Raw genomic sequence first — 15,638 nt, 5'->3', positions numbered from 1 at the left:
GTTTGGATTCTGGAGCCAGACTTCCTGAGTTCCAATCACGGCTCACCTCTCAGAGGCCATGAGTTAGTGACTTCATTTCATAGCAGTGTGGTGAGAGTCAGCTGAAATTATCTGATATCTAGCACAGTACCTGATGCTCAGTCAGTGCTCAGTGCGTGTTGACTATTACAGTAACTGTTGTTATTTCTGGCTCCAGAAGACCAGCAAGCCTAATGATGATTCTCTATATTGTTTGCTCCAGAGAGGTTGAGTGACTTTCCCAAGGAAGCTCAGTGAGTCTAGAAGCCATGGGATAGCTCTACCTCCTCGTACTGTCTAGGGCCTGGCTGGAGAAAAGTTCAAAACGGAGGATTGAACACCCTTTGTTAGATCCTGTTCCTCACCACCCCAACCCCTGGTCATGGGACATTGATTGCACATGGTCTCATTTCTAGACTCACGATAGCTGTGTGTGCATGTGTGCATGTGCGCACATACTAAGACCTACAGGAAAAACATGTTTATTGAGTCTTTTTAATTTTTTATTTATTTTTGAGATGGAGTCTTGCTCTGTTGCACAGGCTGGAGTGCAGTAGTGTGATCTTAGCTCACTGCAACCTCCGCCTCCTGGGTCAAGTGATTCTCCTGCCTCAGCCTCCCAAGTAGCTGGAATTACAGGCGCCCACCACCATGCCTGGCTAATTTTTGTATTTTTAGTAAAGACAGGGTTTCACCATGTTGGCCAGGCTGGTCTCGAACTCCTGACCTCAGGTGATCCACCTGCCTCAGCCTCCCAAAGTACTGGGATTACAGGCATGAACCACTGCGCCCAGCATTGTTGGGTCTTTTTTCTGGGTTTTGGAGCACTGTCTAGGAGCTTCTGCCCAAAAACGTTCTGCTATCCCAAGGGCAAGCTACCTTGGGTCTGACCTGCCAAATGCCGTGGTTTCCTTTCCCTAGTCAGGCCAGGCACCTTAAGAGTTTCCACACATTTGTTATGCAGTTCCCCATCACTAAGGTCTTCTTGTATGGATTTGCTTTGGTTGCCAGGAATGCAATATACCTGGCCTCAGTCCCAACTGAGGTGGCTTTGCTGATGGTGGGTGGAGGAGTTGGGGAGAGTTGAGTACCATGGTAGAACTGCCACCCACCCCCCAGCGGGCCCCTGAGGGCAGGGTCCCTGCCTACAGACCTGAGTGTCTGCCCTCTGGGGCAGCAGGTACCATAGCCTTAAAGAGGCAGCTGAAATGCATTTGCAACTTGAATGAATTACCCAAACCAGTTTAGGAAAAAAAGAATGTTCACTCAGTTCTCTAAAAGAAGGCTTATATAAGCCTCACTCAACTACTGGTGGAAGAAAAACCACAGCCTTTAAGGGCATCCATCAGCAGCTATGTTGGGGAGTCATTAGGAATGGTTTACTGCTTTGCGGAACCACACATCTGAAAGGCGGCTCAGAGGCCTTCCATCTTGTTTACAGAGCTCAGCCTCAGGAGCCAGACTGTCTGGGTGCATCCTGGCTGTCTATGTACCAGCTGAATGGCCTTCAGTCTTAACCTCGCTGAAGCCCAATTTCCTCATCTGTAAAATGGGTGTGATAGTATCAATCTCATTGGGATGCTGTGAAGATTAAATGAGTTAATATATGCAAGGGATCCGGAGCCTGGCACGTACTAAGTGCTGTGTTAGCTTTTATTATTTCTCATCATGAAGTGTGCTAATGTGAAATGCCTTCTTCCTCAGGTTGCCCTAGATGCACATCTAGTTCTGGCCCCACAGAAGTCACTGAAGGTGCAGAGTGGGACTCCTGGGACCTCTTCCCTGGTTCTTCTCCATTCACACAAAGAGTTGCCTCAGTATTCAAGGTAACCACTGAGCCAAGGCCTGTCCCTAGTCAAGAGAACCATTACTGGAACAATTTGCAGCCAATGCCCCTGACTTACCTTAGGTGGTGCTTTAGGGTGCTGCAGTCAAACCAAACTTATGAGGGGAGGAGCAGATAAGGACAGAGTACCCCGGGGACCTTGTAAACTAGTCTTATTTTAAATATGCCAAGCCTCCATCTTTGGCAAGGCCACATGGTCAGTTTGACAATAACCTCACTTCAAGTGTCAACTCAAATCCAATTTTCACCTTTCCTAAGCCTTGCTCTTTCTTCTCTAGCTCCATCACAATGTGCATGCACAATGGAACAAGAGACTTGAAACATTTTTTCACAGTTTCCTTCTACATTAAATTTCAAGCTCCTTGGGTGCAGTGCAGTGTCCATGTTCTATACAAATCTACAAAGCCTAGTCCTGGGCTGAGAATACAGGAGGTGGTTAGTATGCTAGGCACATAACAGGGATCATCACTGGCTTAGGAACTGGCTCCACCTCAGGTAGAATGAGAATCCAAAGCCTGATCTTCAGTCTTAGGTCTACAGCCCAGTTCAGCCTGGGCAATAGCAAGACTCCATTACTAAAAAGATAAAAATTAGACTGGGCATGGTGGCTCACACCTGTAATCCCAGGACTTTTGGAGGCTGAGGCAGGAGGATAGCTTGAGCCCAAGAGTTAAAGACCAGCCTGGGCAATATAGTGAGACTTTATCTCTATTTTTTAAAAAACAGAAAAAAAGAGTAAAAACTTAAAACATTAAATCTACAACCTAATCTTCCAAACAGCAAGCAGGTTAGATTTAGATAATGAACTGAAGAATTTTGTGAGGGGCAAAACATTGCAGAAGACTAGATCCTGATGTCCAACTTTAGGGCAGGTCGCAGACCAGAAAAGGAATGGAGAGTGGCCTTGGGTATTCAAGTCTTTCCACCACCCCTTTCCCTCCCGTGGAACTAGGAGGGGAAAGCAGCCCAATCCTAGTCCTCTGCTGCCCTCTTTTGTTGCTTATTAGAAGCTCCTCCTGGCTTGTCCCAAAAGGCCTGGAAAAAACCCACTTCCTCTCCAGTATCCCATCCCACCTGCCCCACCCTGTGGTTTCAGTATATTAGGGGATTGATATTACAAGCAAGAAAAATAACTGTGATTGCCATTAGTTCAGACTGGGCTACTAATTTGTCCTAGTGAGCAAAGAGCAGTAGACTTGGGCACAGCCTTTTTTTTTTTTTTTTTTTTTGAGACGGAGTCTAGCTCTGTTACCCAGGCTGGAGTGCAGTGGAGTGATCTTGGCTCACTGAAACCTCTGCCTCCCGGGTTCAAGCGATTCTGCTGCCTCAGCCTCTCGAGTAGCTGGGACTACAGGAGCAAGCCGTCACGCCTGGCTAATTTTTGTGTTTTTAGTAGAGACGAGGTTTCACTGTGTTGGCCAGGCTGGTCTCGAACTCCTGACCTCATGATCTGCCTGCCTCAGCCTCCCAAAGTGCTGGGATTACAGGCGTGAGCCACTGCAGCCGGCTAGCCTTCCTTTTCAGAACGCTGGAGTTGCCCCCACCTCCAAGGATCTGGCAGATATGGTGCATGCTCCTTATTTTGAACTCTAAAGCTAACAAATTATCCTATAGAGGCAGTTGTTTTGTTTTGTTTTTTTAAGCTTACAAGTGAGGGCACAATTTTGCATCAAAATTCCAGCCTTCCACCCTCACCCACAGGGAATATTACCTCATGTGTTACAAGGATTAAATAACATATGTAAAGCCCTAAGAAGACTGGGCGTGGTAGCTCACGCCTGTAATCCCAGCGCTTTTCGAGGCTAAAGAGGGACGATCACTTAAGGCCAAGAGCTGGACAGGAGTTCAAGATCAGCCTGACCAACATGGTGCAATCCCATCTCAACTAAAAATACAAAAATTAGCCAGCATGGAGGCACATGTCTGTAATCCCAGCCACTCAGGAGGCTGAGGCGTGAGAATCATTGGAACCCAGGAGGTGGAGGTTACAGTAAGCAGAGATCTCACCACTGCATTCCAGCTGGGGTGACAGAGTGAGACTCTGTCTCAATTAATTAAAAAATATATATATATAAGAACAATATCTGGTAGTTAGTGCTATAGAAGTGTTTTTGTTGTTTTTTGAGATGGAGTCTCACACTCTCACCCAGGCTGCAGTGCAGTGGCGCCATCTCAGCTCACTGCAAGCTCCGCCTCCCGGGTTCACGCCATTCTCCTGCCTCAGCCTCCTGAGTAGTTCAGACTGGGTTACTAATTTGTCTTACTGAGCAAAAAAGCAGTAGACGTGGGCACAGCCTTCCTTTTTTTTTTTTTTTTTTTTTGAGACGGAGTCTAGCTCTGTTACCCAGGTTGGAGTGCAGTGGTGTGATCTTGGCTCACTGAAACCTCTGCCTCCCGGGTTCAAGCGGTTCTCCTGCCTCAGCCTCCCGAGTAGCTGGGACTACAGGCGCCCGCCACCACGCCTGGCTGAGTTTTGTATTTTTAGTAGAGACGGGGTTTCACTGTGTTAGCCAGGATGGTCTCAGAGTCCTGACCTTGTGATCCGCCCGCCTCGGCCTCTCAAAGTGCTGGGATTACAGGCGTGAGCCACTGCACCCAGTGTGTTTTGTTTAAACTCATTGAGGTGACAGACATCACAGTATTAAAAGGACATGGGATTGGAGTCTGGCTCAGCTACTGGCCACAAGCCTCATGCCACTTCTGCCCATATCCCAGTTTAAGTCACATCTCCTCCACAACTGATTCCTCAGTGCTCAGTCTATAGGCCATCTAGCAAAAGAGATAATGATCCCTTCCTATGTCTGCTTCCCTGAGGACCTCATCATTCAGGACTCATAAAAAGCCCTCAGTAATAATACATGCCAATTCTGTCCCCCACCCTTGTCCAGTGAAGGTAGCTCTGGAGTAAGGAATTAACAGTGAAGTTTCAGATCAGCACACTTTGGCCCTCTGACCAGGGCTACCTTTTCTTGTGGTCATCACTTAAATTGTAATGCCTACACCAAGAGCACCTCGACTCTTCCCATTTTCCCTTTGATATATACATAAACCTATCCCATGACCAAAGTTTAGGGGAGAAGGTATGCAAAGACCCAAAGGTTTTCTCCGCTAGTAGGGGCTGGAGCCTTATAACCCCTAATAATCTTATTGAAGATTGGTACCTAAACTCAGTGTCATGTTTTCCCCTCCTTCTGGCCAATAGGACCAGCCATCGATATGGCAAGAGGATACATGGCCCTTATGGAAACCGAATGGTGCTGTCTGGTGGCCAAGCTGAGTGGCAGCCAGAGTTGCCCTAAGTTTAGCAGTGGCTCAAAGGAGACATACTGAATGATATCAATAGGAAAGATGTTGAGAAGTGCTTGCATATTCAGTCACACCGCCTTATTCTCTCTTCAAACTCCCCTTCGCTTAGCTCTCTGGACATTCTTTTCCTTGATCCAATAAGACCTACTTTAGTTGTTCACTCTTGCTCCTTGAAGGGTTTGAGTGGAGTGTGAGGTGGTATGGAAATGAAGAGGGCACAGAAACAGGCTGTGGGCACTCATGTCCACCAGGTCCTCTGCTAATCTCCCAAGGCATGCCAAAGTCCAGAAACCTGTGCCCAGGATCTGCCTCCTCTTGTGAAATTGCCTGAGAATATACGGAGGTGTCTGTGGAACACAACATGTTAAGGACCACGGGTTCCCAGTCTCAAGAGGGAAAAGGAAACTAATCATTGAGGCATTTTGGCCATTTGAGGGTGGCCACTTCAAGGCTAAACATGGCTGCTAGATTTCAAGACATCTCTAAAAAATAAAAGTACTCCACAAACAGGGCTATTAAAAAAAAATGATCTATCAGTGACTGGAGGTCAAACCCTAGGTCACATTTGCCCACTCTATTCCCTGCTGGCTGGGAGCAAGAGGAAATATGGAGACAACGACAGAGATGAAGCAGGTTCACCAATTCCAAGACGAATACTCTTAGTTCTTTGAGACATGTAGAATGTCCTGGACAAGGAACTAGAAAGCAACTACACCAAGAGCTCTTCCTTACAATAAGGCTAAGGCCCAGATTAGGGATAAGGCCCTCATATTATTCCAAAGCCCACCTCTCTCTTAAGGTGGCTTAAGTTTTCATGCCTGTGACATAGGACAGTGACTATGATGGGTTAAAAGCATTAAAAGAACAAAATTCCAAGTGTGCTATAACTGGCCAGTGGATTAGGATGGCTTCAGAAGCTATGAAGCATCTTAAATACCAGGCATCTCCTAGGCGCTCACTCCTGTAATCTCAGCACATTGCGAGGCCCAGCCAAGCAGATCACTTGTGGTCAGGAGTTGGAAACCAGCCTGGCCAACATAGTGAAACCCTGTTTCTACTAAAAGTACAAAAATTAGCTGGGCGTGGTGGTGGGTGCCTGTAATCGCAACTACTTGGGAGGCTGAGGCAGGAGAATCACTTGAACCAGGAGGCGGAAGTTGCAGTAAGCCGAGATTGTGCCACTGCACTCCAGCCTCGGTGACAGAGTGAGACATCTCAAAGAAAAAAAAAAGAAGATGAAGAAAGTCTTGCAAGAGGCAGACCAAATGATTTAAAAACACATACTCTCTTGCCTGTAATGCGAGCACTTTGGGAGGCCAAGGCAGGATGATCCCCCTGCTGAGCACAGGAGTTTGAGACCAGCCTGGACAACATAGTGAAACCCCGTCTCTACAAAAAATATATATTTTTAAATTAGCCAGGCTTGGTGGCCCACACCTATAGTCCCAGCTACCTGGAAGGCTGAGGTGGGAGGACCGCTTGAAGCATGGGAGGTGGAAACTGCATTGAGCTGTGATCACGCCACTGCACTCCAAACTACGGAAAGAGCAAGGCCTTGTCTCAAAAAAACAAAACCAAAACCAAAAACCACACACACACAACCAGATACTGACACTCTCTTAAGCAACTTTGATTAACCTACACTCTCCCTCTACATTCCTTCTGTAAAATGTACTCAAGGTCTTGGCCTGCTGGGCACCTGTGGCCTGCTCTCTTTTATTCTCACCGAGTAGTATTTGTTCCTAATCATATACTAGTCAACTTGTTATAGTAACTATGTTTTAATTGACTATTACATAAACCAATGAAATGAGTGTGAAAATAGTTTTTTTTATAAAAAACTTGTAAAACTGTCAATTTAGGTGGGTGAAATTCTTACAAAAGATTGAAAAAAATGAGTAAATATTTAGAATTCTAAAATCAAATTCCTAGGTCAGGCGTGGTGGCTCATGTTGGGAGGCTGAGGCGGGTGGATCGCTTGAGGTCAGGAGTTCGAAATCAGCCTGGCCAACATGGTGAAACCCTATCTGTACTAAAAATACAATATTAGCCGGGCGTGGTGGCATATGCCTATAATTCCAGCTACTTGGCAGGCTGAGGCTGGAGAATCCCTTGAACCTGGGAGGTGGAGGTTGCAGTGAGTCGAGATCGTGCCATTGCACCCCAGCCTGGGCAACAAGAGTGAAACACTGTCTTTAAAAAAAAAAAAGTCAAATTTGTTATTCAAATTCTTTATGCATTTTAAAGAAGTTCAATCAAGCTGACATCATAGATAATGCATTATGGCTATTATGAATGAAGGCCCTCATCCCCAAACTGTAATTTTTCTCAATTTTAGTTTTTAATAAATGGATATACATATTTATGATTTAGGTTAAATGTATCTTTCTCATCCAATAATTTAACTTTTTTATTAGCTGTTGAACTACTTGTCCTGATCATATATAAAAGGGGCTTTTATGAGTGAGTGTGTGTGTGTTCGCAGCAGAATCATAGTCAGTGAAAACGTATTGGCAAAGGCAGAAAGAAAGCAGGGTTTGAAATTCCACTCTTCTCCAACTTCTAGCTAGGTAAGTTTGCCAGGAGCTAAAAGTTTTGGTGTTTAGTGGGGTGCCTTTGGACATTTATTTTAAATAGAGAAAATAACTTTTGTTTCCTCGGAAAGGCAACTTTTTAATTTCTCAATTTTCCCATCCAAGGGGAGGCAGAAAGAATGTTCTTTGGCCTCCACTCACCTGGAACAGGTCAAATGACCTCACCACTCCATTCCTCTATTGCAATGCAGCTGGTTATCCTGAAAATAAGAACACACCCAAACTCACCACTTTCTAGCCCTTCATCCTTGCACAATTAACCCAGAACACAAACAGGGAGCTGGATTATCTGTTCTGTTGTTGACTGGCTTTAAATGTTCCATTTATACTGATAAAAACGTAACGTGCATTCCTATGTAAGCAATATTGAAACATGAAAAACTTGTTCACATAAATTTGAAGAAGTGAAAATATAACTTTACAAATTGATTCTTTACACCTTGAAGATGGATTTACAACAGTATTACTTTACACAAATTCCTACTTTATACAATTTTTTGTTTAGGCAGCTTTTCAGTAACATTTCTATAATAAGTTACATATGAAGCCTCTGAAAAGAAAGCTGAGAGGCTTAAAAGAACCACATGCAAAGCACTGGTGACAGAGGGGCAAAGAGGGCGAAGCCATCACTCTGCTGCTTCATAGTCACTAGGAGTTGAGGGACCCTGACCCTCATACGTAGCTCAATAAAGGCCGACACTGGGATCTTCATTGCTTTCCTCAGCTCTTCTTCCCAAGAAGCAATGTTTCATCAGAAGGGATTGTGTTTTCTGCAGCACTATGGCAAGGAAAGACTATTTTAATATAGGCTGACACTAGTATGGACTAGCATGTAGTCAGTCTGATAATGAATAACCAGCTCTGGCTTAATGCTTGACAATGGGCAATGACTTTTAAAATCTTTGTTGTCCAATTCTGTCTCCTGTTACAGGTATATAGCATCTGGAATCCATTCCGGTCTATGCTATATGGCAACAAACATAGGCAAGACTGAGCCCAGAAAAACACCTGTGGGTACTAAATACCAATCAATGCCTGCTCCAAGCCAGAAGCAGGTCTTAACAGACTACCAAATATCCATCAAGATTTTTAAGTGGAATAAAAAGAGGCAGAAAGCCATTACAAAGGAGCTTCAGAGTACAACCCGAATCAGTAGAGAGCCATGTTTCACCCTCTTCCAGGTAGAGATCTGCTCTATTCTTAGGCTAATCTTGCACTAACACCCAAAGGACTGTGTTGCTTTGGATGGTGAGTATAATGGCAAATTAGGTGCATTTCAGACACTTCTGCCAAAATATCCAAAGCCTCATTTTCTTAAGCTCTTCACTGGACAATGAAGCAGGGAAATTCCGGTTTTTACCAACCTCCATCGCCACAAGTGGCATCTCTCCCTTAGGTTAACTCGAGATAGAAAAATGAATCCCGACCTCCTAGGATACTGAAATGAAGCTGTAAAGAAGTCAACTTCCTTTACAGCTAGTCCAAATTACATAACCTTTCTCCAGGATAGAGACTCCATATAATCAAGCCCTTTATTCTATATAAGAAATCCCTGGGCCAGGCGCAGTGGCTCACGCCTATAATACCAGCACTTTGGGAGGCCGAGACGGGAGGATTACCTGAGGTGGGGAGTTCGAGGCCAGCCTGACCAACATGGAGAAACCCTGTCTCTACTAAAAATACAAAAAAATTAGCCGGGCATGGTGGCACATGCCTGTAATCTCAGCTACTCAGGAGGCTGAGGCAGCAGAATCGCTTGAACCTGGGAGGTGGAGGCTGCGGTGAGCCAAGATCGCACCATTGCACTCCAGCCTGGGCAACAAGGGCGAAACTCGGTCTCAAAAAAAAAAAAAAAAAAAAGAAAGAAAGAAAGAAAGAAATCCCCCAAAGTCTGATCTGGAAGGAAAAACAAAAAACAAACAGTATTCACTTAGGTGAGGTGGGAGGCACACCTCATCTACCCTTTCTTTCTTTACCCACTGACCCTCCTTCTGGCTCAGGCTCTAACTTAACACAGTCCTTCCCATCTCCCACCTCACAAAACTGCAGGACTACTGAGACAGAAACCGAAGTGTCAGTTTCCGTGTGCATTTCATCATTTTTCCATACAAGTTCAGGAGGTTTCTCTGACACAGGCCAGCTTCATTGCTAACACACAATGAAACATGGTTTTTAGATCCCATCAGTCTGTAGTCATTTTAGGGATACAACAGAAGGCATAAATTGGAAAGTAAATGTATCTCTGTGTTCATTAGTGTGATGGTGTACAAGGTAGGAGGAATACTGTAGGAAAACTGGAAGACAAAACCCAGGCTTTGTTATTTACTAGTAGTACAGTATAGCTTTGGGCAACTGACATTCTCTTTAACTTCAGCATCATCACACGTAAAATGATGAGTGGTTCTCATCCAGGGAGGGAGTGGTTCAAATACATACATGCCTACCTTTTCTGCCTCACTCACAGATACAAAGATCTGACCTCCTCAAAGATGCTATTGTCAATGACTATGTACCACCCACAGGTGAAGAAGAAAAACTAGTAGGGATTGGGGCAGGGGTTGTGCTTACTAGATGGCAAAAGCTCTCTAAAGGCAGTGGCTTTATATTAGCAGCAGGGTCTCCTTTTAAGCTTAATTTCTCAATGGAAGGTGAGGACTGGGACAGTTGGCATCCTATCTCAATGTCGGGGTTGATGGAGGGGGTTCTAAGAATTTGAACACTGACAAGGCCAAACCACGATGATTCCAGATTGTACTCTGGAGACTATTCTTCTCTATTTGCCCCAGAACCACCATCAGATGAGGAGAAACATCACAACAACTGCAGAAAACTGCAGACAACTAGAAGTCATTCTTAAAGAGATTTAATTATTTGAAGTGCATAAAAGGGGAGAGTACATTTAAATCTCTGCTATATCACAAACTGCTGTTTTTGTTGTTGTTTTATTAAAGACCCACCAGTTTTACTCATCTGCAGGTTTATGGCTATAGAATGTGGGGAAAACAAAAATTGGCAACAGAATAGGAAAAAGCAAAAGTCCATTCATCAGAATATCTTCTCCAGTGCAGAACAGAGCCCTTTAAAAAAGAAAAGCAAGGAAAATAGCTATGGGCTATCCACAGCCGTAACGATAGCTACAGTTAGAAAGAAATGAGAAAGGAAACCAGGAGGCAGAGTCTGGCAATTCACAAGTCTCTTCTCAAGACATACACTAAACCCGGACCTCTATGAGGGTTAATTTTCCTTAGATTTCCTTCCAATGTCTTAACCCTAAACCAAGTTCCCCTGTCAATTCAAATATAATAAAGGCATCATTTCACAAGGAGGACTGATTTGAGGATTGAAGTGATTTGCCAACATTCTGAGAAAGCTTATTTTAAAAGAGCACGGCTTTAAAGATAGGTTCTAGTCCTTGAAGACAGAGGGGTTCTTTGTTAGTGAGGGCTGTAGGCATATGGCCCACCAAACAGAGCAGGACACAAAAGAAGAATCCCCTAATGTTGTTTGCAGGCTAACATCCACTGCTACTGCAACCTGGTTGGGCAGAGGCAAAAGCAAGCAGCCCCTTCTGGCTGTGCAACAGTAGAGGGGCAGAAGAAGCTGTGCTCTAATGGCTCTAAATAATCAGCATTTAGTGTTCTGTTAGGACGAAGGATTTATTCCACAATATAAACTGTAACATTTGATACAAGCTACCAAAAAATAGGGGAGAAAGGAAGGGACAGGGAGAAAGCCAAAATACAGCTGTGGCAATTACTTACAGAGAGGTCTCTTTTCTACATCACTAGTTCATCAGTGACACTAGAAACTAGACATTTGTGTTCTGTACATCAATCAATCGCTAAAGCACCAACACACTGTTTGGAAGTTTGTTTTGTTTTGTTTTAATTCCAGCCACTGAAACCAACACAGAAGTTATTGCTCAGATAAATAAACCTAGTCTACCAGGAAAAAGAAAAGTGGATAAAGGAAAAGAAGAAACAAACAAAAACCCCCAAAGTGAAAAACTTAAAAATTTCCCCAATGTGGTAACAGAGTAAACAAGGGAGAGTTTCCTCAAATGAGGATTTACTGGAATTTCTGGTGGGTGCCCTTTTGGGCACTGGAAGTGAGTTGGACTCTTAAGCTGGTAAATCCCAGAGAGAGGTAAAATTTTAATGCTGTACATGAAAAGGTGCAAGCTTCAATGCCTTCCAAATTGGTGGGAACCCCTGCAAAAAACAGTCAGCTTTTCAAACCTCAACAACCACAAATAGCTCTTAAGGAAAAAATACAAAAAGTGTCAAAAATTTTTTTAGTTGTTTTTTCTTTTCTTCAAAGAGTCCTGGAAAAATGATCCCATAATGAATAGAAATAGCACCGTTTACAGGCTGGCTTGAGTACCAGTCCTGTAGCTTTGCTGAGATTTGAAGAAATCCTCTTGGTTGGAGTCCTGAATTACATTAAGTAGGGGGGTATCTGTTTTTGTGTTTTTACTTTCGGCTTGGTGCGTCCTTCACAGTACAGCGCACACAGATGTAGTCTTCTTTCTCTGCCATCTCTGGGGAGACACCAACACAGACCTGATGAAACCACTGATTGCAGCTGCCATCACACTGGACCCAGTCCACCTGGTTACAAAGAGCAGGAAGATGGGGTTTTCAGAGGAAAAAAATGGATTCAAAATTGGGCAGGCCAGCCTCAAGAAATTCAGGCCGTTTGCCAATAACGGCCACTGTCTCACCACCAGGACCTCTGGCACAACAGCTAAGCCAAATGAGTGTAGCTGGCCCCCTAGCCAAAGCAACCGAATCAAAGTCATTCTTCAAGTCGTGTCTGCTTTGGGGTTAAGACAGCGCTGCCCTGTGATAAGTAAGCCACAGGGCATCACATCAGCATCCCTCCCACCTTCTTAGCGCCGGGAAGGTGAAAGCTGGAAGAGCAAGAAAAGGAAAAAGGGAAGAACAAGAGTTTCTTCAAGAAAAGGGAGGAGACCCAGGAACGATGGTAAGAGCAGAGATATCAGTGGGGGAAGGGCTGAGCAATCCATTCAGATCAGCTCAAAGCAGATAAGCAGAGGAGAAAGACCCAGCGAGATGAGGTCTAGCTTACAGGGTTTCTGAGTTAAGGGAAAGCATGTCCTCTATGGCCCAAACCTCACTGACCTCATCTCCTTCTGGCTGCAGGCAGCTCACAGCTGGGCAGATGGCATCTTCATCCTCAGAGTCTTCCTGTTCAGAATAGGATGTGTCTGAGGGCAGGGAATGAGTTTCAGCAGAACGAACTAATTCATAGCTACGCTCTCTCTCTAACTTGAAATTGTTCATGTCCTTGGGGTGGCTCAGTTTGATTTTCTTCTTTTTGGGGGTCCGCATTTTCTTAACTCGTTCCCACCGCTCACTGGAGAGGCCCTCTCTTTCCAGGCGTCTCTTCAGTTTTCTCTCAAGACTGTTAATTCCATCTCGCTTCCCTCGGCAACAGTCATTCTGGGTGGAAGACAGGAAAGTTCAATTTTAGCCTATGGTTCACCTATTACTAAAACTAAAGAAGCTAAAGAGAGCACGTAAATTAGAAATCAGATGATCCCCCAATCTACACACAAAAAAAATACTGCATCTTAACCACTCCCTTCCCAGTCTTATAGAAGACAACCAGTTTGGGTTTAACATACTTCCTTTCCCTGTCACTGTTAGTGCTACCAAAGGATCACTGGAAAAAGGAATGTTGGCTGGGCGCGGTGGCTCAAGCCTGTAATCCCAGCACTTTGGGAGGCCGAGATGGGTGGATCACAAGGTCAGGAGAGCGAGACCATCCTGGCTAACATGGTGAAACGCTGTCTCTACTAAAAAATACAAAAAAACTAGCCGGGCGAGGTGGCGGGCGCCTGTAGTCCCAGCTACTCTGGAGGCTGAGGCAGGAGAATGGCGTGAACCTGGGAAGTGGAGCTTGCAGTGAGCTGAGATCCGGCCACTGCACTCCAGCCTGGGCGACAGAGCGAGACTCTGTCTCAAAAAAAAAAAAAAAAAGAGGAATGTTAAAGATGTGATTAGCCTTCAAATTAGCCAACCAATACCAGAAGATGGAGAAGTGCCCACTAAGAGTCTTCCTTTCACCAAATCCCTGAATGACTGACTACTCTATAGTTTCTGTCTAGGTGTTTATGTCTATCCTTCGACCGACAGGCTCCTGAGGAACCACACTAATAATCTTCCTTCTTGAAGGATGTACACCCCCCACACCATATAGGAGTAAGGTGCATTAACTGAACACATTCAATGATCGTGCCATACTACTTGGTATCACAATGAAAAATGAAATTCTAAATGTCAACATCAGCCCTCATGCTATCTTTAGTGAAGTTCTTCCCTAATTTGGCTTCAGGCTTCCTAGCAGATTTCTATCCTAACTATATTCTCAGGGGCGTTAAATGTGATGGGTCAGTTAGTTCACTAGAAGGAAGTGGCAGCAGCCGCAGTATCCTTAACTATGTTAAGAAACTGGACATTAAGGAGTATCCTTCAAGTAAGTCAGCATTCAAAATGGGTCATCCTCAGTCTAATCACCTAGTGCTCACACCAGCTGCCTGGTTATGTTTGGAGGAGTAAAAGAAAGCAGACCCCCACCCCAGACTGTGTCTTGCCACAGAACCCTCTCAGACACTCACCTTCTCACTGCTGGGTCTCACTGGTGAGCTTCGGTCAGTCTGCTGAGCAGGGCTTGGCTTTGCAAGTAAAGTCTGGTAAAGTTCCTGAATTTCAGGAAGGGATACCTGGAGCAGCTGGGCCTCCATCAACAGTTCATTCACTTCTGGACTAACGCCTGTAAAAGACCAGACCAAATCAAAATGATAACAAAGGGTGTTTCACAATCACATTTGGATTTATGAGACAAATAGAAGGACTGTCCCTAATACCATACTACCCTCTCCTTCTTATATTACAAATTATCTTCAGTTGAAGTGAGGTTTACTTAATGTGCCTAAAGCCACAATATAATAAACAGAGCCAAAACTAGATTTCCTAAGTCTTTGATTACTAGTATTAATTATACACTGAATCCCCTTCTCATTTAACTTATTGCTAACGCAGAAAAAACTGTACTTCTGCCTTAATGGCTTCTAAAAGAAAGCACAGAAACAAACTGATGGCCACAGCATGAACAATCTGAGTAGATCAAGGAGGTCTAACCACATTACTAGACACACACTGAGATGCTATGACTAAGGATCAGGATTCCAGTAAATGTGGATTATCCCTAAGATTCTCAAGTCTCCTAAGTAATGAAGCAACAAGGGAGCCCATGACTAGCATCTGACTTAACAGCTTGATGTTTATCAGTTGGTGTGGCATGAACCCTTTCATCCCTGAGGACAATGGATATAAAGCCTTCCTCTCTGTTCCTTTGCATTTATAAGCCTTCAAATAGGATCCCTTCCCTACTTTGCAAATAGGTAATAGCTTATATCCTACATTACAGCATAAAGTCCTTTTTTATGGTACTTGATCATCTATAACAAAAACCTAGTAATACAAGATCACTCATTAGTATCCAGCCTTCAACATAACAACAAAATACAAACCATGGAGGGGGATACAACTTCGTCCAGTAGAGAAGGGAGAGTGCAAATATGAGGTTCTGTTGTCCCAGTCATCAGGCAAGGAAAATGATGTTGTGCCAGGAGGCTGAGATACCTAATGGAGGGAAAACGTTTTATAATAAAATCTCCTCAGGATTAAAAATACTCCCATTAGTCCAATGACAGTAGCTTGCATTACCCAGGCAGGCAACCAGGAAAAAAAAAAAACAAAAACTTGATTTTCCCCTGCTGAAGAGTCTTCTGGCGTTTCAGAACTGGCCAAATCAACTTATATCTTCCCAAATACCAAGCCTTTACT

General features: G+C 44.2%; 1 protein-coding gene across 3 annotated transcripts in view; it reads right to left on the bottom strand.

The window, feature by feature from the left end:
* Nucleotides 1-10,611: 10,611 nt before the first annotated feature.
* KDM5B (lysine demethylase 5B) overlaps nucleotides 10,612-15,638 on the bottom strand; it is an 87,606-nt gene continuing 82,579 nt past the window's right edge. For 2 of the 3 annotated variants that reach the window (XM_025382848.1, XM_025382855.1), the window contains 4 exons: nucleotides 15,323-15,434; nucleotides 14,408-14,562; nucleotides 12,909-13,229; nucleotides 10,612-12,374 (listed from right to left, as the gene is read on the bottom strand). In XM_025382848.1, coding sequence (XP_025238633.1) covers nucleotides 12,237-12,374; nucleotides 12,909-13,229; nucleotides 14,408-14,562; nucleotides 15,323-15,434 — 726 coding nt within the window. In that variant the 3' untranslated portion in view covers nucleotides 10,612-12,236. The remainder of the gene's footprint in view (nucleotides 12,375-12,908; nucleotides 13,230-14,407; nucleotides 14,563-15,322; nucleotides 15,435-15,638) is intronic. The other variant, XM_025382841.1, reaches the window with a different exon arrangement.

This window comes from Theropithecus gelada, chromosome 1 (assembly GCF_003255815.1).
Source record: "Theropithecus gelada isolate Dixy chromosome 1, Tgel_1.0, whole genome shotgun sequence".
Taxonomy (NCBI): domain Eukaryota; kingdom Metazoa; phylum Chordata; class Mammalia; order Primates; family Cercopithecidae; genus Theropithecus; species Theropithecus gelada.
Note: the sequence above shows the minus strand (reverse complement) of the source record. Positions and strands in the feature narration are given on the sequence as shown.